Raw genomic sequence first — 26,966 nt, forward strand, 5'->3', positions numbered from 1 at the left:
CTTTGTACCTTCCCTTCCTGCTAGATATTTTGTGATCCTGTTACTTCCTCTATCTTTATCAGGCCCCATTCTCAGGCCTGTGTCATCTTCTTCAGAGTCCCCTGGAGGACCAGAGGCATAAGAGAAGAAGGAGCTCACTAAGGTAGAGGGAGTAACATGGTGGGACTGGAGAATATGAGATGAGTTGGAGAGGGCCAAGAACCAATGTCCCAGCAGGTGCAGGGTACAAGGATGGAAGTGCGCCTTGGTCACCCATGCTTTTTACTGCATCATCACTGGCAATTTTGAATTCCTCTTTCTAACAAAAACATACACAGAACTCAAATATTTGGAATGTGAAAAAAAAAAAGAAAAAGAAAACATTCTCCATGAAGTTGTCACTGTCTATTCTTAAATATTCACAAAATATTTTTTAAGTTTTTAAGTGTTATTGAAAAAGACAAAGGACACACAGGCAGCAGAAAAATTAATGTTTATGTTGAAAAAATAATGCTCCTTCCTCAACTTTTTGGAGTTAGTTTACCTCTTCAAATTTTGGCTTGACATATAACATATAAATATGAAAGCAACCATGTGAAGCATAGCTCTCAGAACTTTTAAGGGTGACTGTAATTATTTTATTTCCAAATACCTGTGACCTTGACCTTGGTCCATCACTGTGCTAAGATATTTTGGGGAGGTGTATGTTAACATATGACATCACAGACAGCTCAATAGTTAAAAAGTGATAGAAAATCATAGAAAAGGATTTTTGGTTTTCTATTCTTATTACCTTTCTCCAATGTATAATTTTTATTTGGAAAAAGTAGCATTTAGAGTATAGCTAAATCTTGAGCAAATTTGCAAATCAGATCCATTCACTGGCATTAAAGGCAGGTTAAGCACTGCACATTTTGACTATAAGAATTTTTCTCACACTGAACCTGGAGTGAAAAAAAAAAAGAATTTTTCAATCAGAACAGCTCTGTTGCCTCCAGTTATGATAAAGCAGTGATGTCACACACACACACATATATATATATATATATATATATATATATATATATATATATATTCTCTCAACAAAAAACATTTTTACTGCCTTAACTTTTTCCTCTGACCTAATTTTAGTCTCCCTTTACCAGTTCTATATCAGCAGTTAGCTCTGATGATACCCTGTCATTTTAAACTCAACTTTTCAACTGCATTGTCTATCCCTTTGAAAGTTCTCCCATCTTCAAGTTTCACAAAGGATATAGCCACTCTCCAGATTAAAATCCTAACATTATCTTAGATTTGGACCACTCTTTCATGCCTCCTGGACAGACGATCTCTAAGGGGCTGTTTGTATGTTTATTTTAAAAGACTGATTTTAGCCTTCCCTTTTCTTCTCAGGGTCACCACCCTGGTTTTCAGTGTTGTCATTTGAGCCTAGACAATTGGGCCCACACAAGACTACCAATATAATCTTCTCACTAATCTCATACTACTATACCTTCCCAGTCCCAAAACTCTAAACTTTGTTCTTCTTAAAAGACCAAGTGCAAGCTCTTGCACTGGCATGCAAGTTCTTTAAAACTATAGTAGATTTAGACTTTTCCCAGTAACAGCCAGCTATAATTACCACTGCATAGCAAAATGAAGATTTAACTTGAGGAAAACTGAATTTTTACTTGAACATTGACCGATGTGCCCATTATTCATTCCAAGCTCCCAGTTGCGTCTTCCTATCAGCCTAGAATTTTTTCCTCACTCATGGCACCCAAGCTTCTTGCAGAGAGCTAGCTACACAAGTAGAATCTTGCTTGTTAAAGGAGTACATGAGTAGTAATGCAACTAAAGGTTTCCTGACAATAGAAGTCACATCAAGCTAAAACTTAATTCTATCTCAAAACTGGACAGAATTATCTCCTATCGTTCTGAATACATCAATACACATTTGAGGCATAAAGCCACAGCTCACAGCATTATAAAACCACTGATTAAATTAGTTTCTCTGGCCAAAGGGCTACCTACTCTACAACAGACCATGCAAATCTTAGACTGTATGTGCTGACAGGTGTAAGATGATTCATTGAACTGTGAGACATGGGATTGTGAAACATTACTAAAAAATATACACTCTCTTCCAACACAATATTATTTTAATTCACACAACTAATTTAAGAGGAAACTATACTATTAAAATAATAGCAACCTCTTCCCATACATCTTTAATTCTACATATTAAAGTTATCCAGGAATGAAATCATTAGATGGTGCTGCTGGCTTTAGATCAGACAGATGACTTAATAATGATCCACCTCCCTATAACAAAGCTCATCTGTGTTAATAATCAGAGAATTTGCACTACCTGTGACCTCCAATATTGCTTTAGTCATGTTAGTACTGGGATTTTTAGTCTTTTATCTGACTTTTCTTTGTAGTGTTATTCTCTTTTGCATAACGATAACCAAAGAAATTAAATCTTCCATATAAGTTGAGATTCTTATAATAAAGAAAAGCAAAACAATGACCACAATGAAACTAAACAAAAAACTGAATCATACATTTAACTATCTCTTCATAACTAAATTTAATTATGAGGGTCTCTTAAGTTCCATTTAACTCGCTTCCTAAAACTTAAAACTATTTGAAGCTATGGTTTCTTCAAAAAGCAATCAAAATTTTAAAAATAAAAATGTAGGTTTAATGAAAAATCCTATCTTTTGTGCTTAGAAAACATAGGTAACCTGACATGCCCTGGGAGGGGGTGATACAATTACATCATGATATTATATGAAAAATGACTTTGGGGTGTCCCAGTCAGAAAGGTGTGTTTTACCATGTTAAATTTTTAGAGAACTTGTTGCTCTTGGTCTCTAGTTCCCAAGGAGTATACATAGCCCTAAAAAAACTCCTAGGTCTAGAAAAGAGCCACTTAAGAGCTCGCTCTAAACTGCAGAATCAATGAAATTTGATTCTGGATACAGTCATTTCTTTGGGTTGGAGAGACAATGAAAGATACATGGATTTCTGGCCCCATGTGGAATCCAGATATGTTTGTATGACTTTTAGTGACCATTTAGTTCTTGAGAGAGAAAGTCAGGGGCAGCAGTTATTTGAAATAGCGACACTAGGAAGTCACTTGATTATTTTCCTGTGTATAGATGTATAGATAACAGGTTTATTGGTGGGTCTCTGGTCTCTGATCAGCATTGTGTATAGGGGCTTTGTTAGGTGAGAATGGAGGGTCAGATAGAGCTGAACTCCTGGATACTGATGCAGGCCTTTGGAGAAGTGCTGCCTGGGGCTTTGCAAAGTTTCATTATCTGGGAAATCCTCAGCTTCTGCAGAGTACCCAGTACTTATGACCCCAGTCCAAAGAGTTCTGCCCATGACTTCAGTCTGTATTGTGTTTTGGATACAGTTTGACTGCCCCCAATAAATTATTTGTTGAAATTTAATCCTCATTGTGAGATATTAAGAAGAGGAAACTTAATCTGATTATGCCACTTAGAGGTGGGATCTCTGGGTGACTAGGATTAGGTAAGGTTACCAGGGTAGAACTTCCATGATTGAATCCTGGTGGCTTTATAAGAAGTGGGCAGAGACCAGACACAAATACATATATGATATCTGTATTTTGGCACATGATGACCTGTGACACCTTGGGAATCTGCCGATAAGAAGGCTATCACCAAATATAGCCCCGAGACCTTGCACTTCCAGAAGATAACCATGAGCCAAAATAAACATATTTTCTTTATAAAGTTACTCATTTTGGGGTATTTTATTATAGCAATGTAAAACAGATTAATTCAGTCTATTTCTTGGACTGTTAATATTCTGCACAAATGGCTCTAGCTGCTATCTGCAGAATGCTCATAAAAATAGGTTCACAGTGAAAGTAGCTTAATTATAGAGTCTGATGCCTCACTTCAAAGTGTGAATGTCAGTCTGTTTTTCATCATCTGAGATCTAATACCTCATCCTTGGAGTCACAGACCAGGAAGGTCTATTATTCCAATTTAGATTGTTTCATCAAAATTGGATCCTATCCAAATAGTCAATTTGATGAACGCTAAACTCACTGGTGCCAATGTTTTATATGTTAACACATACTGACAGTCTCCCTAGATTTTCTATGGTTAGAAATACATAGGCAGCAATATGTATGTATTTTCTTAGGATAAAAAGCATCATTACAACATGATCCATCTCTATCTTTTTTATCACCATTGTTTTCAAGTACCTAATATCCTTCTTGCTGCATTACAAGAGTCTTGAAAAATATTTTCTAGAAAAATGGAAAGTGATGGAAGGAGAGGTGATTGAGAGAGCTGAGCTAAAGAATGATCTGGCAATTTGGTTCCAAATTCTGAAAATGAATTTAGGAAGAACACAATATTTTTAAGTTATGGAGTTAAACTGGTGCTACCTGGGAGTTGAGAGTTTTTCCACTTTTCTTAAGTGGACACTTCTGACTCTTGCGATGTTTCTGGAGAGGCATAATCATGTGGAATCATGGAATTCTACGGAAGATACCAAATTCAGAAGGACTATCTGTTACTTTCTCTAAAACAATCCTAATTCTCTCTTGTACTTGAGATGAGAAGAAAAGCCTCATTTGGATTCCTTGTAGGAAAGTCAGCATTGCCTGTTAATAGATGGAGTTAGTCTCTGTTTTTAGATTATAAACAGCAGCAAGTTCTGGTGTTGGTAATGTTTCCCCCTAGCAATTCATAGCCAGTAATGACAATTTCTCAATAATCAGAAATCTTTAATTTTAAGACTTGTTTTGAAAGAAATTACTCTTCAGTGTACTCCAAAGCATGCTATTTGTACACCACCATTTTTGATAACCAAGTATATATAACAAGGTAGAAAACACAAAAGTTGAATTTAACTAAGAAGCATTGTCATTCTTCTAGTCATAAAATACAATAGCATTAAAAAATGATGACACTAAAGCTGCCTTAAATTCTTTATATTGTGTAGCATAGCAAAGTATTTCCTAAATGCGGAATTCTAGTTTAATATCCATTGCTAGAAGTTCTCTAGATTCACAAAAAGAAATTCCAAAAACAAGTTCAAATCATAAAACTCAAAAATGCCAAGCATGAATTTTTTGAGCATGAGTAGAATTAGGAGTCAAATAGAGGAATGCAGGGGTAGATAAGAGGCTGGGATTTCAGTGAAGAAACACTACACTCTAAAGACTTTTAAGGGTTCCTTTGCTAGCTATTTCTACTGAATTCCCCAAAACTTTGACTCATTTGTTTCTAGATAGCCATTTTACCATGCTTCAGAGTCAAATGGATCAGAGGAATTTTATTCTCATTAATGAAACCTAGTGGAGACAACATTCTTGTGGCACAGAATGGAATTTGGCAAAAGGAATGACCATTTAAAATAGTTACCAGATCTGGATCATATAGATTACATCCTTCATAGAATTTTAACCTAAATTAAACATTAGCAGTGTACAACTAGAAGGCATGTTAAAACAAAACAAAACAACCATCAACTTTATACGTTACCACTATTAATGTGTTTCACAGATTTTTAAAGGCTGGGATGAATCCAAATTGACCATGTGTGTGCTGTCTTTGGCAATCGTGTGGTTTTCCTAAACAATTATAAAAATAAAAGAAACATTTGCTCATTGCTACTAGCATATACAATGTCTCCATAGTGTACTTTGTACTCTTATAATAAATGCTTGGGAACTTTAAAAAATGTAATAGTTCATTAGTTTCCAATCCCTGTCAGTTGTAAGAAAAGCAAGAGTCATGAAGAGGGCTGGAGTGGGAAACTAAGTAGAGTGGTATTTAACATAAACAATAGTGTCTACACCATAAGAGGAATAACAGCTATGAAACTGAAGCACTGCTGCTCTAAATACTTTCTTCAAGTACTATACAAGTTTATAATGAATAGTTTCAAACAAGTAAGTGAACATAAATTAAGTATATTAGGCAGGTGTGCTGGGTAGCAACTTCCTTAAGGATGTATGAATTTTTGTACTAGTCTTAGTGCCTTCCTATCTAAAAAATGGGTAAGATCAATAAATACTTGAGGAATTGCATCGCCTTACATAAAGATAGTGCAGTGCCAGCAACAACTGATGTATTACATTCTATTCCACTTCAAACTCAAAAGATTACAGGTTCAAGCTAGATGGTACTCAGAAGGTACCATCATAATCATATTTCAGTTTATTTTTCTTTAGGAATAAAAGAAATTCTGGGCTCGGAATGTTGTTTGGTGAGAGAGCACATGTTTAATATGCAAGAGGACCTGGATTTAATCCCTAGACATACACACACACACACACACACACACACACACACACACACACACAAACACACACACAGAGTTATAAAGTTCAACTCTTAGTTCAACTACTATGTACTAAACATGTAATAATTCTTCCCTATATTATATACTCCCTGATATACAAATGTTCATGATAATATCCACAGAGAAAATTCTTTGAAGTGTGTTGGGTATTTTTCAGCTTTGAAAGATCAAATATTGACCAAGAAATAAATCTCAGTATCTTTAACAATATCCAATTTTGGAAAAGCAATGTTCACAGCCATACAAATATTGCACCAAGTATGATTTGGAACTAAAAACATCTCTCAAGAATGCTCAGAAGTGAGGTTTTTGGAAGTTGATTAGATCTTGGGGTCACTAAATTCATCATTGTATTCACCAATTGAGGAGTTCATAGTTGAGGAGGTGGGCCAGACTGGAAGAAGTAGTATATCTTTGGAGGGTGTATATTTTCTGTGCCACTTATCAACTAACTTTGTGCTTCCTGGCTACAATAAGGTGAGCGGTTTTTTTCTGCCATGATCTTGGAGTCAGCTGACCATGGACTGAACTTTCAGAAATCATAAGCCAAAAGAAATCTTTACTCCTTTGAGTTGTGCATGTCAGGTATATTGTCCTAGCAATAAAAACCCGACTAATACAAAAAATACTGTGGATCTCCTACCCTCTATAGTCCTTTATTCTCCAGAAGTTAATCTTGGGTTTATCTGATTCCAAAACGTTAGTTTATTCTTTTATTCCAGCTAGCAAGGTGACTACAATTTGGTAATGACTCATCTGTTTAGAACTGGAACTAGTCACAAAGCCAAGAAAATAAATAACTGAAGTGTTCTTCAAATGATAAATGAATAAAGAAAATGTAGTATATATAGTAGAATATTGTTCATCCATTGTAAAAGAATAAAATCCTGTCATTTGTGACAGTCTGGATGAAACTGGAAGACATTAGGTTAAGGCAAACACTGTATGGTCTCTCTCATATATGGAGTCTAAAAGTTTTGTCTCATAGAAGTTGAATGTAGAATAATGATTACCAGAGACTGGGAAGAATAGAGGGAACAGAGGGAAAAGACAGAGGTTGATCATGAATACTAAGTTATAGTTAGAAAAGACCAAGAAGTTCTGGTGTGCAATATATTATTGTCACCCTCTGTGTATAGTCATTCTATTGCACATTTCCAAAAGCTGGAAGAAAAGACTTTGGACTGTTTTCACCATAGAAATGACCAATGTTTGAGGACACAGCTATGCTTAACTCTACTTAAATATTACACACTGTATAGATAGGTTTGTTGAAATGTCATGTGTTACACCATTATATACACAATGTTACAAAGAACTGGAGGAGGTGATTCCATTGCCAAAGACCTCCTCATGCAGAAGCAGAAGTAATTGGAGTCCTAATAGTAACAATAATACTATTAGTAGTTTAGTAACAGTAGCAGCTGTAAAAATGGCTATAGTAGTAGTAGTAGTAAAAATAGCAATTACCATTTATTGAAATAAATTACATGCCAAGTCTTTTGCATATGTCATCTAGTCTTCTTCATAATGAAATAAGGAATGTATTGTACCATGATTTTTACTGATGGAAAAATGCACTCTGATGGGCTCACTTTCCAATGTTACATAGCTAATTAGTGCTAGTGCTGAGCTTCCAAGCCAGTTCTGTTTGACTCTGAAGTCTTCGCCTCACCATATACCATCTGACTTGTGAAGCAGATATGTCTTACTTCTTAGAACCTCATTCTTCAAAAAGTCAAAACATCTCTGTCACCTTTCTTTTGTGCCCTTGTGAGGTATCCACAGGGAATGCCTGTTCTGAATGTCTGGTTTTACAAATGGAGATGACAAAGGAAGATTTAGTGCATCAAAGGGAAAGTTGGATCCTCATGGTTATACCAAGTGGGAAGGCAAATAAGTGAGACTCATTATATAGGTGACATTGATTAGGGTCAACAAAACTTAACAGTCCAGTAAAAACTAAATATACCATATGGAAAGACCTCTTCTGGGTGAAAAAGCATGTTGGAAATGTTTACCAGGACTTAATTAAAAGATCTCAATATTGGAAATATTTTTCTACACCCACTTAAAATCTTTAATAGAATACTTTTCAGAAGAAAAGAAATATGGCCATATGATAATATCTGACTCACTCTAAATAAAAACAACTGTGAGTTATTGACCTTATTAAGAGTGTCACAAGCAATATTAATATTGTCAATTTAAGAGTAGAAATACAGATGCATATAGCATTCCATGTCAGCATCTCTTTAATCCTATAAGTATCTCGCAAACTCTTACTAAAGAATAATTCTAATCTAGATTCCTACCAATTATAAGAAGATGTACCATCTAATGAAGGTCTGGATTAAAAATCTGAAGAAAGAAAGGGCTAAGAGATGAACTCAGACCAGGTGAGAAATGTTAACCTGTACAGTAAAAAGCAACTTAATTATAAACGCTAATTTTCAAAAAATTGGTTGCTTCCTGTAAGAAGTAAGTTAAATTACACAAACACACCTTGACTGACTTTAGAAGTTCAACAAGAAAATGTCTAGGAGTAAGTGCTTCTATAAAATTTAAAACAGATAACATCATAAACAATTTCAGCCTTACTTTGTTTTCTGTGTGATCTCAAACCTTGGTGGATGACACTTTCAACATGTCGTACACTGTTATGATACCAGTGACAAATCAAAAGATATTGTTTAGAGCCTGTCTTTTGTCCTGCATGAATCAACTTTTGCCCAGTCTACAATCATAGACAGATCTATGTTTTCCTTCAGTACATTTAGCAGTGTATTTTTCTGCCAATCTGATAAAAGTTACACAGATATTCAGGTTACAAAATTAAATGGGAGGAAAAAAGTTCCTGGTAAACATCTTCAAAATGAGAAGTTTGCCTTGACATGATGATTGTTTTTGGATAAAAAAAGAAAAAGGAAAAATAAGTAGAAGAAAAAATATACTAAATAATACCACTTTAATAAGAAGGCTGCTGATGTTTTTTTTTTTTTTTTTTTTTTTTTTTTTGCTGGTTTTTAAAAAATTTGTTATCAGTTCATAGTAGTCACTCTGACAATTGCCTTCCATTGCATGGAATTCACTATTCAGGAATTTTTTTTAATGTTAAGGTCATACTTATTTTTAAAATAGCATCAGCAAAGAAAAACAATACTTTAAAATTCTAAAATAAAGGATTTTGGAAAAAATAGCTGAAACTTTTTTTTTTTCATGAAAGTTATGTGAATTTCCACCCATTTGTAAAAGATCATTGAAGATTTTAGTGGCACTTAATAACTATACATCTTTTGCATATCTTCTTTATAGTTGTTTTCTCAATGATACTCTGAAACAAGTATTTTTTTTTCCCCACATATTCTGTGGTCAACTTCTACTTACAAAGAGAACCTTGAGTTTGAAACTTCCTGAGATAAAGATCAGTTCAGCCTTTAGCAGTTATCATCTAACTCCTTCATCAAGAGAGATGCTTGGTATTAACTGATATCACCCATCTTCTAAAACATTCCTTTGGATAAATTCCTTGGGGCTGTATAACTCTCAAGCATACTGGAAAAATGCCTCTCTCTCAAACTCGAGAATCAAAGATGAAGGCAGCAGTGGAGTTTCACTAGAGTAGGAAGAAGAAACCTAGGTAATACTATCCTCATACACAAAGTCATTTTCCAGTGTATCCTTCCTTCTTGCATTTAAACTGCCCTTACTATTTTATTTTTCAGGGATGGAGAATTGAACTCAGTGCATGCAAGGCAAACCAGTCTACCACTGACTCACATTCTCAGTGCTTCTCCTGACCTTATAAATTTCCTAGTAGCCAAAGGTAACATATGGAAAGAGGCAGAAAAACAACAATAACCCAGAAGATAACAACTTTTCATTATTTACTGATGTTTTCCTTTATGGGCACAATCTCATGTATTCCTCACTTAAATTATAAGAGGAAAATGTTACTGGATTCATTTCATGATTGGAGGAACTCATATCTAAAGATGTTTGAAATCTTAAGCTCATTTACCTGAAGCAGAGTGAAAATAAAAACTAAGGCTGGTGTGGCTGGAAATGACCTCTAACCAAACATGATGAAGGAAAACTTACTGATGCCAGGAAGGGTAATGCAGAAAGCTCCATAGAGAGTCGGTTGATTGCAACCGATTTCTGATACTTTAACAAATCTGTAAACCAATGACTATGCAAATTACAGAAATATGCAAGAGGGGAAAAAAATCCATGGTTTATATGAAAAATGATGAAAATGACCTGCTATTATAATGCATATTGTACTTATAAGAACAGGCTTCATGATCATTATTACTTATGTAGTCAAATCGAGTCAGATTATTTTAATCTACCACATTATCTCCATAAATATAAAGTCCCCCTCTACAAGCCCTTCTCTTTGCAGCTGTTATCTGTGATGTGTCAATCTAGGCTGTTATCACATATACTCTCTCTATGATGTCCTCTAGGGTGCCCCTCACCATAATGTCCCCATCAATAAACTGAGTTCAGTGACGGCATGTTAATTTGGGGGAAACAAATTGATCATTTTTTTTTACCAGCCTCTAGCGTTTTTTCACTCAGAAATCATTGGAAAAACACCATTTTATAATTGTAACATGTTTTCAGTACTGGGGATGGACCCAGGGCCTTCACATTGAGCTATAGCATCAGTCTTTTAAAAAGTTTTCTTAAATTTTTGACATATTCTTGCTAAGTTGCTCAGGCTGTGCTCAAACTTGTGATCATCCTGCCTCAGTGCTGTGATTACCAAATTTGGTAGTGTCCTTTTTTTCCCAGGACTGGAAGCATTTTTATTAAATGTACTGTACAGATACAAAGTGGAAAAGAAAGAATTACTTTCTATGAAGACCATAGATATGAGGGAAACCACTAACTAGAGATAAAACCACCAACCTCCAAGAAAAAAGATCAATGTTTTCTTTAGCTTTTGAGAAAACCTATTTTATGAGTATATTTTTGACAAAGAACAAAATTAACATAAGAGCCAAACTCTCTAAATCAATTGTGATGGTTTCATTTCTACCATTTCAGTCTTAGTCCATGGTCACTCACAAAAACTTCTAGAAAGTACCTCTAGCAATTAGGTATAATACTCAACTTTGATCAGATTTATTCAAAAGAAGTATGAATAAAATATCCTCCATGGATTATCAGCAAAATTATGAAGAATTAAGACATTTATAATATTTTTACTGATAGAAAAGAAAATCAAATCTCCATTGCCCTTAACAAAATGCCTTTTGTTGCTAATTTTGTCTTGTTTTCCTTTGTTTTGTTTTTGCCTTCTTATTTTAGTGACCTAACTATAACATCTCATTTCCTGACTGAAATGAAACCTCTTAGACAGGAATATTATTGGAATAATATTATTACTCTATTAGAATTATTGCTTTTTTGGTAGTAATAATAATATTATTACTCTATTTTAATACAGATGCTGATTATATTTAAAATTTGATGAATACATTTGAAGTGTGAAGTTTTCATAAGCACATGGATTTCACCTCCCACACTAAGATAATTGCCTTGATGTACACAAATACATTTTTGTGACTTTCAAAGAAACTGAGTGTGCTAAAGACCCTGCCTCCAGCAAGAATTGAAAGGGCGTTTGTTGAAGGCTGTCATATCTGTGATCTAGCATATAAATTTCTGCTAATCAAGTATAAGACGTAAGCCAGGGGATGGCAAACTATGGTTGATGGGACAAATCTGACCAAGCACCTGTTTTTACACAAGTGTCATTGAACACACCCAGGGCCATTGTTTCTGTACTGACTATGGCTACTTTTGTACTACAGTACAGCTGAGTAGTTTTGACAGAAACCATATATCCTGCAAAGTTAAGATGAGTTAGTAGCTGGCCTTTTACAATGTTTGAATTAGCTTGGCCTCAGTTTCCCCACTTGTAACTGAAAGGTTGGGCAAGGGTGAAGTTTTTCCACCAAGTTGGCACGTTAAAATTGTTTGGAGGCTATACCTATGCCCAAGCTTTGCCGCAGAGGCCCTGAATCTTTTGGGTTGGGCGACAGCTCAAGATCATCCTGTGCAGTCAGGTTGAGAAATCTGGGGGCCAGACAATCACCAAGGTTCTTTGAGCTCATTGCTTTCACCACATGAACTTTTATGTGAAGTACACAGTATCTGCCAACAGGAACAAACAGTTGGAAATTATGCCTAAATAAATTCAGCCTTGGCATAGAAGGTTGACATTTGATTTATACTCTTCCAAGTCTCCAATTTAAGGGGTTTCAAATCTATGGATTTACAAGGATAAAGATGAAGTGCTATATACATAAAAATGTTTCCTTTGGAGACAGATTTAAATTAGACAAACAGATTTAATGAGTTGACTTTTGATGTATGAAAATAATTCACTTTTAATACATCACAATTAAAACTATTATACATCAAATATAAGCCATTCGGGTGACAATTGTAGCTTCCAGTCTGTTCTCCAGACTCCCCACTTGGAGGAAAGCCTTAGACTCTCCTGTGTCTGACACAGACAGCTACACCTGGAAGGTATTCTTGAGAGTGAGCCGCCAAACACTAGGAAATCTGAGGGATAGCAGATAATATCAAATGCACCTAAATCATGTTTTGGGAAGGGATTAAAGAATGTTTCCTAAGCCTTGGGAGGTTTAAGCATTGCTGAAACAGCCTGAAGGGTGGCATGTGCAGGCCCAGCCTGCTCAGAGATGAGCTGAGGGCATGGGGGGAAGAAGCTTGCTGTGCAGAGCTTTGGGTGGCTTCCAGTCTGCCAGCCTGCCAGCCTGCCATTCAGGGCATCTGCAGATGGGCATCGGGCAGGGTCTCTGCAAAGTCTGAGTTCTCTACCTCTCACAACAGATTTGGTTTTGGAAGTCACACAAATAAGTAACTATCTCTGAGGTCAAAACAGCATTTCCATTGTGTTTTTGACAAAAGATGTCTTGGTTCAACTCAAGTGATCTCAGCCTGTACTGCATTGACATTTGGGGATGGATGATTCTCTGTTGAGGGGGACTGGCTTGAACATTTGGGATGTTTAGCAGCATCCCTGGCCTCAACTCACTAGATGCAAGTAGTAGCTCCCATCCCTTCCAAACTGGGATAATAAAACAGTGGGATATTGCTAAGTTTACCCAATGGTCCTCAGGATTTCTCACCAACATTTTCAGAGTCCTATTAAGTTAAAGTTAATTTTACTCGGAGGTCACAGGGAACTCTCTCTCTCTCTCTCTCTCTCTCTCTCTCTCTCTCTATATATATATATATATATATATATATATATATATACATATATATATAGATAGATAGATATATAGATAGATATATAGATATATATATATATATATATATATAGAGAGAGAGAGAGAGAGAGAGAGAGATTTAAGATTTAAGATTCAGGCACCACGGGTGCCTGAATTACAGCTTTTAAAAGTCAAATGATGCCTTCATAAAACTTCTTGAAAGAAGTCACTGGGAGAGTATTTGTTGATTTGTAAAGGAATGCTGAGAGCAGTATTTTGCTTGTTGATGTATTTGAAATTCAAGAGAATGGCTGGTGGGTTATGATTTTCCTTCATATCTGATGGGCAAATTCTACCTATACAGTCAAGACTATATAATCTGGTGAAACTATTAATTACAGGCCTTTCCATTTGTTTCAACAAGTGTTCACTACTGATAAAATACCTTGTAACTTTTAAAAAATGCTTTAGTCATTGAAAAATGAGTACTTAGATATGAAATAACTGAAAGATACAATCTCTGGGCTCGGGAAATTGAAGATTGGAGAGGGAAGACTTCAGTCTAAAGAAGGCTTATTAAATAGTATGCAATGTACATAGTTTATGAAGGGGTACTAAAGAGAATAGGGAGTATAGCAGATTAGTGAAATTTGTGAAATCCTAAACTCCAGCATCCTACCATGAACTCTGAGTTGATCCTTTAAGGATAGTCAAAGTTTGGTAGAGAAAGGGCTGATGAATTTTGAAGAGGGAGATTCCTTGATTTTATTTATATAAACTGCACTGTCTGCTTTTTTATACGGATATATTTTGCCTTTATAACTACAGAAAAAAAAGCCCTAAAATTTGCAATAAAGAAGGAAAGATAGAAACCTTCAGCAAAGAGCAATAGTAGTGGAAAAACAAATCACTATCTTTCGTCCCGGGCTTCTCATGGCTCAAGCATTATGGGATTTAATTCTGAGTTATTAACTTCTTACTGTTGAGAAAATGAGGCTTACAGAAGTTAAGTTTGTTTTTTTCTGTTAAGTTCACATAACTCTAAAGTGTCAAGGCGAGGACATGAGTTGAAATCAGACTCTCATAGAGTTGAAATCAGACACTCATTGGGACTCACACCTACTGAATCACAATTTGCATTTTAATAAGACCCCCAAGTCATTCTTATGCATATCTATGTTTGCAATCTGCTTGTGTAAGAAGCTAATTTCAACCTATGATTCTGACTGGTTAGCAATCCTAGAAAGAGCAATGGGTAACAGACCAAAAATTTTGTTATTGATTAATACATGGTGATCCTTCTTATTTGTATCTATGCTTTGGCATGAATAAGTACATTTAATAAGAACTCATTTAGCTCTCTGAAGATATTAGAGATGTCAAAACACATAGACCAAGACTCTAAATATAATTTTTAGCCAGGAAAAAATAAATGGTCAGATTGCATCTGACAAAAAACTCTAGATATCATCAAGCTCATTCATTCATGTGTTGCTTTGGTGTAGAGCAGCTGCTGGGTATTGAATAACAACATTACTGTGAATAACTCAAAATGATTCCACATGGATTTACACATTTCATCCTTAAATTTGTTCTTTATATTTATATCAGTATGGAAAAATAGATCCTCTTCAATCATAGACACTGCTATTCATTTGTTTGTTTCCTATTTAGCGATACTGGGAATGGAACACGGGCTTCCTGCATGCTAAGCAAGTGTTCTGTTACTAAGCTGCACCCTAGCCTTGTAGTCACCACTTTAAAGGAAATTTGTCATAGTCCAGGGAATTCAAGGGTCAAAAGTGAAGGCAAAAATACTTTGTCTCTCTCCTTCCATAAAATGTGCCATATTTGGGTCATAGTTCTTTCTGCTTTGATTATAAGTATTGATTAATCATGAACAAGATGGGACTTCTGAATCCAAGCCCCTGGGCTTGCAGTATCCTGATTACAGTTATGCTCTTTTTTGTTGTACAGTGTTGGGAATAAAACCCAGAGGCTCACACATGCTACGCAAGTGTTCTGTCACTGAGCTTTACTCCGACTCCTTTAAATGTGCTTCTAAATTTCCCATGCCCTCATGTTTTGTATCATTAAGATGATCCCTATGTACTGAGTAATTCCTGCTCTCCAACTGCTCGGCTAGACTCTTGGACCTCTATTATCTCATTTAATCCTCCCAAAATCACCAGTGAGCAGGTATAATAGTGTGCATATTTTGTTGGAGATACATGGTTATTCCAAAGATCAAATAATCCTTGAAAGCTCAGGCAAAACTGTCAGTTTGCAGATTTACAAATACTAGTTATTTTATTCTAACTCTTTGGTAATTGTGGGCTTCCTGTGTTGAATCAACCAATAACCTAGAACCACATCTCAAAACAAAGCACCATTATGAAAGCTATCTCTGCCTCTCCCTGACATGATCCAGTCCTGGCCTACAAGACTACTTTGCGAAGGTAGGCCAGGTATTGCTTAATATGTTGGTACACAAATTTTCAGAAGAAAAGTACACATTCAACTGCTTTCCAAACTGAGTTAAACACTGAAAAATAAATACCTGAGGACTCTATTTTGGAGAGCAGATGCTGCTCAATTTCACAACCCAGGGGCAATAGTATCATCTCCCTTTGAGTTCCCTGGATGAGGTTCATTTGGGTTTCCCAGGTTTCCTAGATCTCCAGTAAGCAACAGGACAGCTAAATAGTAAAGGAGCTATAAGGCGGGGGAGACAATCACTGGTTCTCTGTTAATTCTGCACAGAAGACAGCACAGAGGACAAAGCTCCCAGAGCTGCTAAGATGGTAGTACTAATGGCAGGGCTGGAAGCCTTCTTTCTGTGAGCTCTTTCACTTGAGGTTTGTTCTCCCCCTGCCCCCAGCACTTTTCCACTAAGGGCGACAGTTGGGACCAGCCTGCCCAGGATCAGCATTCACCCTCCTTCACTCACAGACCAATTGCCCTCAGAGCCCATGGCTGCTTCAAACTGTCTTCATGTTATGTCACCTAGTTTATCCTCTTCTGTCATGACTCTGAAAGCCTACCCACCCCACTTTTCTTGGCTTTTGACCACATCAACCAAGAGGAATTGAGCTCCTGACAGTCATGACAAGGGTCAGAGGAGAGAGAAATAAACACTCTTTAGCAGGTCGAGCTATTCATCCTAATGCTTCAGACCATAAAACTTCCACATCAGATAAAGCCAGTCCACCAGCTGACTCAGTTAACACAATAGCACTTCCCTGTGTTGACCTCTCTGCTCCGTGTTCCTAGAGATGGATCCTTCTGAGTGGAAAGCACATCAGCTGCTTCTGAGCCTTGCTATTTACCTGACCTGTGTGCCCTGCTCAGGAAAGATATGGGACCTCAGAGGAACGCATGCCAGGAGAGCTAATAGCCTGCTTGTGCACAGTAGACCTTGAGTAAGAAAGCATCCGGCCCCGATTCTACCAGGGATCACTGCTCTGATTTTCCCTTACCTGAAACTCCAAAGGAATGAACAGTGTGAATGTCCCTGTTTGTCCTCTCTGAATATTGCTTTGCACTGACATGTGTTTTCTTTCCAGCTTTTGGAGCTAGGCAGTTTCCAGAGATCAACACCAAAGTGAGCGACCTTTAATAATTATGCACATTAAAAAATATCTCACCAATAGAGAGAGCTTCATGGGACTCTCTTCATAGTCTTTTCATCTGCACTTATTACATTTTATCACTAAATTCTACATCATGGAAGCAATGATTTAACTTTGTTATTCATTTCTACATTGTCAGAGTTTACCCAGAGCTTATCTCATAGTAGTTACATAGAAAAGGTTCCTTGGGTAAATAGAGAAGATTTCTTTGCTTTTGTAAACAAAACAAAACAAAAAACGAATCTGATAAAACAGGGAAAAGAACCTTTATAAAAGCAATAAAGGGATAGGAATTTTTCATGATTTTCATATTGTTTCAGTAATAAAAATCTATTTTATCTCTATGTAAATAAAAAACTGTATTTCCCTGAACCTCACCCAAATAAAGAGTGAAGAAACTAGAAGGTGAGGAGTAGAAAATCACTGGTTCTTTGAATTCTGCACAACTAGCACAGAAGACAGCACAGAGAACAAAGCTCACAGGGCTGCTGCGATGATAGCGCTAATGGCAGGGAAGGAAGCCTTCTTTCCGCAAGCTCCTTCACTTGAGGTCTGTCCTCTCCCCCCCCACCCAGTGCCCTTGTCCACTAAGGGAGACAGCTGGGACCAACCTGCCCAGGGCCAGCATTGGCCCTCATTCACTCACACACCAATTGCTCACTGAGCTCAGGGCTGCTTTCAGTGGTCTGCATGTCACGTCGCCTAGTTTTTCTTTTTCTGTCTTAGTGTGCCGAAATGTGACAGCCACAGTGTAAATCCAAACACCAGTCCCTCTTTCCTTGGAAACAACTGTAAGTGATTCCATCAGGTAAGTCAGGAACATGAAAAACTGGCTTCATCCATGGCCTTCAACATGTGTGTATTTTAAAGGCTATTTCTTTCTGCCCACCACTCACTGATTCTTAAAAGTGCATTTTACTGCTTATCTTGGTTTAGAAAGAAGAAATTATCAAAGTTTCCACCCCGCTTTTGGAATTAGGCAATCTTCAGATATTAACACTGTATCATTCCCTTGAGAGTTATTTGAAATTTCTCACGTCAGCCAGAAATAAAAATCAACCCTGTAACCACTGAGTAATTTGTGATACAGTCAAGAAATCCACTATTGGGTTACACCAACGAAGCCTTTACTGTAACAGTAAAAGTGAAGATAATATAATACCTCATGTTTATCTCGTGCTTACTATGTCAGTCACTATGCTGGCACTTGACAAGCATTTTCCTTTTTGATGAGAAACACAAAGCACATTTTCCTGTTAGTTTAAAAAGCCATATCTTGTAGATACGTAAAGACCTTGGGTGTCCTGATCCAAAGTTTAGAACACAAAGCAAATAAGTTTTAAGCAGATCTAACAAATACAGTTGTATCAGATTTTTCCAGAATGCTCATATCATATACTGAGACTAAATTACACCTTTAGCCACACTGCTTCTTAGCCTATTCAAGTCCATTTGATTACTAACTCAGTGGAAAAAAATTAACCAGACTTTCTAAGAATAACTCATGAAATGCTAGTGGCATAGAATGAAAGAAAATTTTGGCCATGAGTGGAGGCACACACCTGTAATCACAGTATTTGAGAGATTGAGGCAGGAAGAGTGCCATGAGGTCCAGGCTGGTCTGGGCTACAGAGCGAGTTCAAAGCCAGTCTGAACTACATAGTAAGACCCTACCTCAAAAAAAGAGAAAATTTTGATTTGATTATTACAAATGAAAATGATGATCTGGTTAATTTCATACCAGGATTAAATTTGTAACTGGTCCAGATAAATGTGTTCCTTTCAAAATTTTTCAAAATAAATACAAATGCCATGTGTAAACATATATTCCTGATAGGTTTACTCATTTTATAAATTTAAATAAAATGATTCCTTTAAGACTTCAGGAAAAAATATGCTAATTATTAAATTAAGATTACTACCTTAACTTTCCTTTGCCCTATAAGGTCCGTGCCCAGGTTCAGCCAGGTGAGTCCAGCTTTGGGTGTGAGTTCTGGCCCTTCAAGATAATTCAATCTATGCTCACTCAACTGTAAAAAATGTCACCATAGGGACATCTTCAAAGTAACTTTTTTTTGGTGGTGCTGGAATTTGAACCTGAGACTTTTTGTTTTTTGAGACAGGGTTTCACTAAGTCACTAAGTTATCCCAGGTTGGGCTTGAACTAATGAGCCTCCTGCCTTAGCCTCCAAGACTTCAAAAGTGCTGGGATCTAACAGGTAGGAAGGCAATAGCCTATTCCCATGACAAATGCCTGCAGCTAGGCCAGGTGTATGTTCAAAGTCATTGCACTTATTCCTGGAAACCTCCAGAGAAACCTCAGACAGGATGATCTGGCTAAAAGCAAAGCTATCTGTGTTGGCAGTGTTCACTGCAATAGAAAGTACTAGAAGAAATACAGAACACAGCAGCAGCAGGGAGATGTGCTCTATCTAGTCCTGGTTCAGACTTGTGACCTCTCTAGGTGACTTGGTGCAACTCTGCTTACCAGTCTTGCTGCAGAGGGTGAAACAACATGAGCTCCAATGCTGCTCCTGGATCTAGCTTGTTTCTGTGGTCTGGAATAGCATCCTTCTTATTGAGATTCAAAAAGCCAGTAGAAATAGACGCACGTCACAATCATGGTGTGTAGCTGTGCTAAGAATGCAGGAAAACAATGGCATTTGTGTCTGAATCCAAGAGCCAACAGCAGTGACTCTGCCTAGTCCTTCTCAGTCTTCAGGGATGAAACTTTGAATGCCATATTTTTACATGTTTCTGTTGACAGAGTGGTAGTTTCTGACCAGTGACACTACATCTATTTGTCTATTAAAAAAGAGACAACAACCAGGCATGTTTGGATGCACCTGTAATCGAAGCTACTCAGGAGGCTGATGTAGAAGGATCCCAAATTTGATGCTAGCCTGGGCAACTTAGTGAGACCCTGTATCAAAATAACAAAAAACATCTCAGTTTGCAGGCCCTGGATTCAATCCCCAGTACCACAGAAATGATTGAATTAATTAGCCATTTCCAGAAAAGAAATCACAAAATCTAAAAAAAATGTGAATGCCACATCCCCCTTTTATTTTTTCTGTGGACACAGCAAGCCTAGCCATTCTGATATCTTTATTTGACCTTTCTTTCAGAAAACATACATTGCACTTGCCCCTCTCTTACAAGGAAAATTATGTCGTTATCTTATAGACAAGAGGGGGAATGCCCCAAACATAACTTGGCATTCAAAAGAACTTTCAAAATCTTCCCTTGAGGTGACTGTTCCAGCATTCTCTCTTGGAGCCCCTCTGTCCGCAATCTCCGTCCTAGCCAGCACTGTCTACAGTTCCAAAACCGTCTTGCCAACAGGTCTCTGCGGGCCTCTCACACTCGTGGAACACCTAACTCTGGTTCTTTCATGCATAATCCACTCAATCTGTCAAGGCAGCTTAAATCCCACCACCCTGAAGCCACGTTTATTCTCTACTCAGAACCAGTCATCTCTTCCCCCTCCAAATCCTAAAACATTGGTCTAACCCATCAGTTCTGCACACATCCAACAACAAGTGTTTATTCATTGTCGCGTCTCTGCCCTTGGCCAGGTGCTTTAGACCTGAAACTGCCAAATTCATTAAAGTAACAACACTACTTATCTCACCCAAAAATAATGTGAGCTGTGATTTTAAAAATATCTGGCAGCCCATCTACTGCCAAAGTCCACACACTCAACCATTCCACAGCGTGCCTCCTGGTTTCCAGCAGTAGTTCTGAAACACACAGCAGGCTTCCTCTGAGCCAGGTACAGTGAGAAGGGTTTACATGAAACACTGTTTTGCTGTCAAGTTTCTCTGAAAGTAAGTACAGTACATTATTAGCCCTGTTTTATGGGCGAGGAAAATGCGACCCAGGAACATTAAGCAACACTCCCAACTATTACATTTGTTTACACAGCCCCATGACTAAGAGGTGCCTTGTGTATTTCTCCATGCATTTTCTGGAACTTTCTGAGCTTACCAGAAATGATTGCAATCATAATAAATAATCAAGCAATAATACAGAGCTCTCTGCAGGTAAAAGAGGTGAGAGGTGACAGGAGCGCGGAGGGGACAGGTAAGGATGGAGAAAGGAAGTGACCCTAAGTTTCCCATGAAAATTAGATCTTCTCAGATATTTCCTCTTCATTCCACAAATCATAAATAATTTTTGTGCCAAGCTAACAAAAGCAATATATAGTTTTAATATATTTTACTAATATTTGGCAATTTTATTTTTTTACTCACTCATATTATACAAACTCCCACAGCCAGCCTTACAATCGGCATAGCAACATCCTAATTTTGACCTTCAATTTCAGCTCATTTGAAGGGACTATGTTGAGAATTAAGGGCAAAGAAAGGTTAGTTTTTCTCAATGGATTTATTTATATAGGTGTGATTAGAGAAAAGAAACAAGAGCTCAAATGTGGAACAGAAAACAAGGAATTACTGCACTGCTATTCCTTGAAAACTCTGAAATACATTATATTGCCTTCTATGTTATGGGGTTAACAAATAAAAATTTTAATCCAAGTTTGAAGTAACTGAAAGATTTCTTAAAATTCAGTTAAAATGATATACAAAGGCCCACATTTTATAAGGAAAAGACTGAAATGTGCAAACTCTATTCCATTTCTTCATATAAACACTCATATTGAGATCTGATATGACTTAAAAATGTCTCCCAAAGTTTAGTGTTATTGAGGGAAATAATTATTGTTCATAATCATTGCTGAATTCCCCTCTTCATAAAATGAACTTTCACTAATTGAAGGACAAACGTATTTTCAAGCAGAAGCCCCCTGGGTCCTTGCAGATCCAAATAAGTAAAATAAATCTATTACTTCATCCATGAAGGCATCCTCAAATTCCTCCGCACTTTGTGTTCCCACCTCATCACAAATCTATATTTATCTGAGACCGCAAAATTTCAGAAAAAATAAATATGCTTAGCACCTTTATTTTTTAAGATCAAAGTAATAATTAAAAACAACTTGCTTGGTTTTGGCCTTTAGGTATGTTATTAGCTCCTTTAAAAATCAGAACTTTCATTGTACTTACGTTTTAAATAAGATAAGGTAGTATATATGCTCATAAATATGTGACAACTAAAATCTCATAAACATCCAAATGTTCTATAGGCTTATGATTTATCAAGTGGCATGTTTCAGAACGGTCTACACTAGTATGTTATCTTTTCAGACACTCATAAGCACATTTTATTGAATGCCTATAAATGTGTTTAGGGGCACCGAATCCTGTTTACATACTCTTATTGCTGTAATTAGAAAATAAAATATACTATATTATTAATTGTTAGTTCTTCCCTGTGACAGTACCAAGGACTGATCACCCACTGACTTGATTAGACAAGAGTACAGGGCTCATGATTGAAGAGTTTCATTTTGATCAGAAAAAGGGCTAGAGCATTACAGTATCGCCTCCTAAATTTGAAGAAGTTATATAAATAATTAATATCTCTTGCTGTGACAGTGCACAAGTAATGAGCCACTTGATTACCGATTTAAACACCAAGTATGGGAGCTGTTGAATATGAAATTTAATTACGATTATGGTGTTTTAAAAAACTATCATTAAAAGGTAGTGTTAATCTAATCAACTAAACATTTTTAATAATGGAAAAGATCTAACATGTTTACATTTGGAAAACAAAGATCAAACATCTCGGCTCAATTGTCCTGAAACCCTGTACTTCCCAAAAAGAACAACACATGGGATTAAAAAAGATTGCCTTGATCTGTAAAAACTGATAGCCACATTGATTTTTGAAGAACTGACTTTTGAGCCCAAATCCATGCACGCTTGGTTTTTGCTTTATTATTAATTCTGGTGGTACTTTCCTCTGTTACCAATGTGTGCTCTGCTAAAAAAAGGAAAAGAAAAATGAAAGAAAGAAAAGAGAAAAACAGATCATACTTCTCTTGTCCGTGTCACCTTAATCCTTGCATTTAGCTTCCTTTACACAGCTTAAAGGTGGATTCATATCAGTTGCTCTTTGCACACAGGAAGTGAGGTGTGGTGCACAGGTGCTATGCTTTTGCTGCGCAAATGACACAGGAAAGCAGGGATTCGCTTTGGCAGGTCACATTCCCTCCGCATGTCAAGAAACAGCAAAGCTGAATCTCAGATGGACTTTGATAATCCCACTGTCACAACATAAACTCTGTGACCCGTGAAAACACAGGCACCCATTAGAGCTCCGGAGAAGTGATCAGAGCCATTTATAACAGTGACACTGCCGTCAGAGTGATAATACTCTGGCCCATGTGATTCAGTTTGTTTGCTCAACAACTGGATATGTGTTTTTCCTGAGAGGAAGGACTTCAGTATATATTTACTTAGAGCTTTTAATTTATACTTCCTTTCCTTTTAATTGGTTTCTTGTGATCTAAAATTAGCTGGTGAACATAGTATCTCACTCAAACTCTCTCAGCTGAGTTGCCAATAATTAGCCGCGGCATCACCTGAAGTTGAGCAGACATCTGGAGACGGCTTTTTATTCTTCCCTGGTGTTTTCTAGCCATATGTGGAGAGTGATTTTTTTAATTTGACATACAGTCATATTAATTATTACCTCCAAACTGGAATTAGGTTAATAATTTCATGTTAAAAGAGAAGTTCAACCTTGACTGAAAGCTCACCGAATAATAAAGCTTACATGAGAAGAAATTCTTTCATGAAACCCAAGATTGTCAGAGCACTGTAGTTCCCCCAAAAGCCTGGTATCACTGAGACAAAAAACAAAATCTAAAATCCCACATTTGCTACACACATTTGTTACAGACATTCCTTCTTCTATTCTTTTGTTTGTGCAGTAACTAGAGACAGCTACCACGAGACTGAATTAGTTTGTCCAGATGATTGAGAAAAATCAGTGCCCACAACCAGATTTTATTATGTCTCTCGTTTCCCTTCTCTCTCTCTCTGTCTCTCTGTCTCTCTGTCTCTCTCTCTGTCTCTCTGTCTCTCTTTCTTTCTCTCTGTGTCTCTCTCTCTCTATTGAGGCAGTACTGAAAGTTATCCAGAAATACTGCAGAGATTGAAAATGATCCAGATTTTCAGAATTCGCCCTCACCTTGACAACGCTAAAATTACAAGCAGCAGTCAACTTTTACAAGATACGCTTATTGTGTAACATTTAGGGGCTGCCAAAAACATGCTGCGACTAATCAGATAACAAAGGTGAAGAGAAAACCTTCACCTGCCATGCAGCTAACAGTGAATACACTTCTTATTTCCATGACATTTGCTGGCAGAAAGGGGTTGGCTTAAGGCGGATCGGACTAACCTTCAATTTGTCATAGCGCTCACTCAAAGCTGCCACCTGATGATCGCGGTGCCGCCCAACCAGTTTACACAAGGCACAGATTAACTGGTCATCGGTCACGCAGTACATATTCACCTTCTCATCCTCGTGCTCCAGGCACATCAGCCCCCGGATGTGCGAGTCCGGGATGGGCTCAATCAGTCGATGGCCTGTAAAAGGCTTCTTGTTCGGGTGAGTGGCTTTCAGGCACTCATCACAGTAGGACACTTCGCAAGTGACACAGGTCTTCACAGCGTCCTGGGCAGGATCCTGGTCACAGAACTGGCAAAGGACTTTCTCAGCGGAGGACATGGTGTTGGCGTCAAAAGCCCGCTCCCGGCGGGTCTCGCTGGGGGAGTTGGGCCCGCTCACTGATGCTTTCTGAAATCTGTCGATGATGTTCTGCAGGGTGACGTTGCGCTTGAGCCCGTCTAGACCTCGCTGGCTGAGCGTGATGACATGCCGGCACGTGGGGCACTGGAAGGCGCTGATGGACTCCACAGGTTCGTTGGTGGCACAGTGTGACACCAGGATGCGATGGGCACAGTTGAAGCAGAGGCTGTGTGCGCAGGGCAGCAGGAGAGGGTCCTCAAAGAGCTCCAGACAAATAGGGCAGGTCAGCTCCGACTCCAGTGTTTCCATCTTCAGGCTAAGCTCTCCGGTGTCATCAGCAAAATCCAAGGAAGCTGATCAGCTATCTGGAAACAGAATGCAAAATTTGATTAGGCACGAGGGGTCAGCCATGGGTGGCTGTCAGCTTCAGATCCATCTCCGAACAATTCCAAACACAGGGCATGGAAGGGTAAACATGTGTGCATTTCAGATAGTTCTCTCTCTATCCACTGGGTAGAAAAGCTTCAACGTATTTCTCAAGTTCCAGTCACCGCAAATAGATGTTTTTTCTTTCTTTTTGGCAATTTTGGCTTGTAAAACTGGCCAGTAATTGAAACTACAATTTACATGATTTGTATCTAATCAGCATAATCCTACTATATCACAGCCGTTTTTTATCTTGAGTTGAAAATTAAAATGTAGAAACGTTCATTAATGAACTGTACTCAGTCATGTGTAACTTTGAATTTATGAACTTACATAATAATGTGTATTTGTTTTGAGGGACTTTAATTCTGCAATACCAAACCAGGCTTTTGAATCATAGATAGTTACCATAGAAATAAGCATCAAATGTACACAACACATACAGACTTCAGTAGAAATATCATGTTTAAATACAGGATGTCATTTTCTAAAATATGTTCTTGAGAAAAAAATGTGGACTCCCACAAAGATGATTTTGGTAAAGGCAATCATTTTGTTGATCATTTGTTACTTTTTGAGTAATTTTACTGTCTAACATGGCAGTGGGGTATAGGCGGTCAGAGAGGAGTTCAGAAAAATATCCGGAAGACTTTTTGCAGCTGCAGTGAGTTTGGGTACCAATAACTAATATTTGGGACAATGATTTAGTTAATTAGAACAAGGATTTGGATGGTTATCATATTCACTTGATGAGTTCTAATTCTGATAGCAATTACAATTTAAAGCACAGTTTAAAATGGCCTGCAAGGGCTGCTGAGGGACCCTGTGCAAAACGCCTAGCCTAAAATCTCCCAGCTCGGGTTTGTCACTGTTGCCAGCCACAGGCCAGGGTAGCAGGAGGTCCTGCCTGATGTTCACAGCCTTGCTGGCCCACGCTCGACCTTTACCAGCTTTGTTGTCCTCCACCCTGACGGCCACCTTGGGGTGGCCCAGATCTATGCTCCCCTCACCATAAAGCCCTTGCTGCTTTTCTGAACTCCTGCTGCCTCCCTTCAAAACGGGAAGGCAAAGAATCCCACACAAGCCCTGGTTCATTAAGGTGAAGAGGCCTCCTGCTCATTAGCAGGCCTGGGAACCATGCCTCTTTGAAACTTCTCCCTTTCAAGGCCATTAGCCGAGTTCTGCAGAGCACTGGTGGGCATATTAGATGCAGCCTACTGCAGACTGTGGGAGAATAGTGCAGTTCACCCAGTGGTCGGGAGATTCAAATCAGTAGACCCGGCGGGGGGGGGGGTGTCGGTGGGAATTAGGGGAAGCCATCTCCTCCAAAGTTACGATTAGTGATTCTGACAATCAGCCATTTGTATTCACACCTCTGCTTATTTACAACATTTCTAGAACACTCTGACCCTTTCTGAAATAGCATTCCTGAGAAATACCATGTCCTACAGAGGCGAAACAAGCATTCGTCTTGCTACCAATTGGATGCTAAATGATCATTAAAAAGGAAATGTATGTCCTGAGCCTGTTGAAAATCAAAGAACTATTAGTTTATAAACTACTTGCTAATCCAAGTACTTGCTAATATTCACCACATCAGAAAGAATAAAGCTTATTTATCTTCCCACAGCCTGCAATGGAAAGCAACCCA

General features: G+C 37.7%; 1 protein-coding gene across 6 annotated transcripts in view; it reads right to left on the minus strand.

Annotated features, from left to right (window-relative positions):
* Mid1 (midline 1) overlaps positions 1-26,966 on the minus strand; it is a 346,699-nt gene that overhangs the window by 86,280 nt on the left and 233,453 nt on the right. For 5 of the 6 annotated variants that reach the window (XM_063242905.1, XM_063242907.1, XM_003462901.5 and 2 more), the window contains exon 2: positions 24,539-25,254. In XM_063242905.1, the coding sequence (XP_063098975.1) occupies positions 24,539-25,198 (660 nt within the window). In that variant the 5' untranslated portion in view covers positions 25,199-25,254. The remainder of the gene's footprint in view (positions 1-24,538; positions 25,255-26,966) is intronic. The other variant, XM_063242908.1, reaches the window with a different exon arrangement.

Source organism: Cavia porcellus, unplaced genomic scaffold (genome assembly GCF_034190915.1).
Source record: "Cavia porcellus strain 051 isolate PalLab524CR breed Dunkin Hartley unplaced genomic scaffold, mCavPor4.1 scaffold_33, whole genome shotgun sequence".
NCBI lineage: Eukaryota > Metazoa > Chordata > Mammalia > Rodentia > Caviidae > Cavia > Cavia porcellus.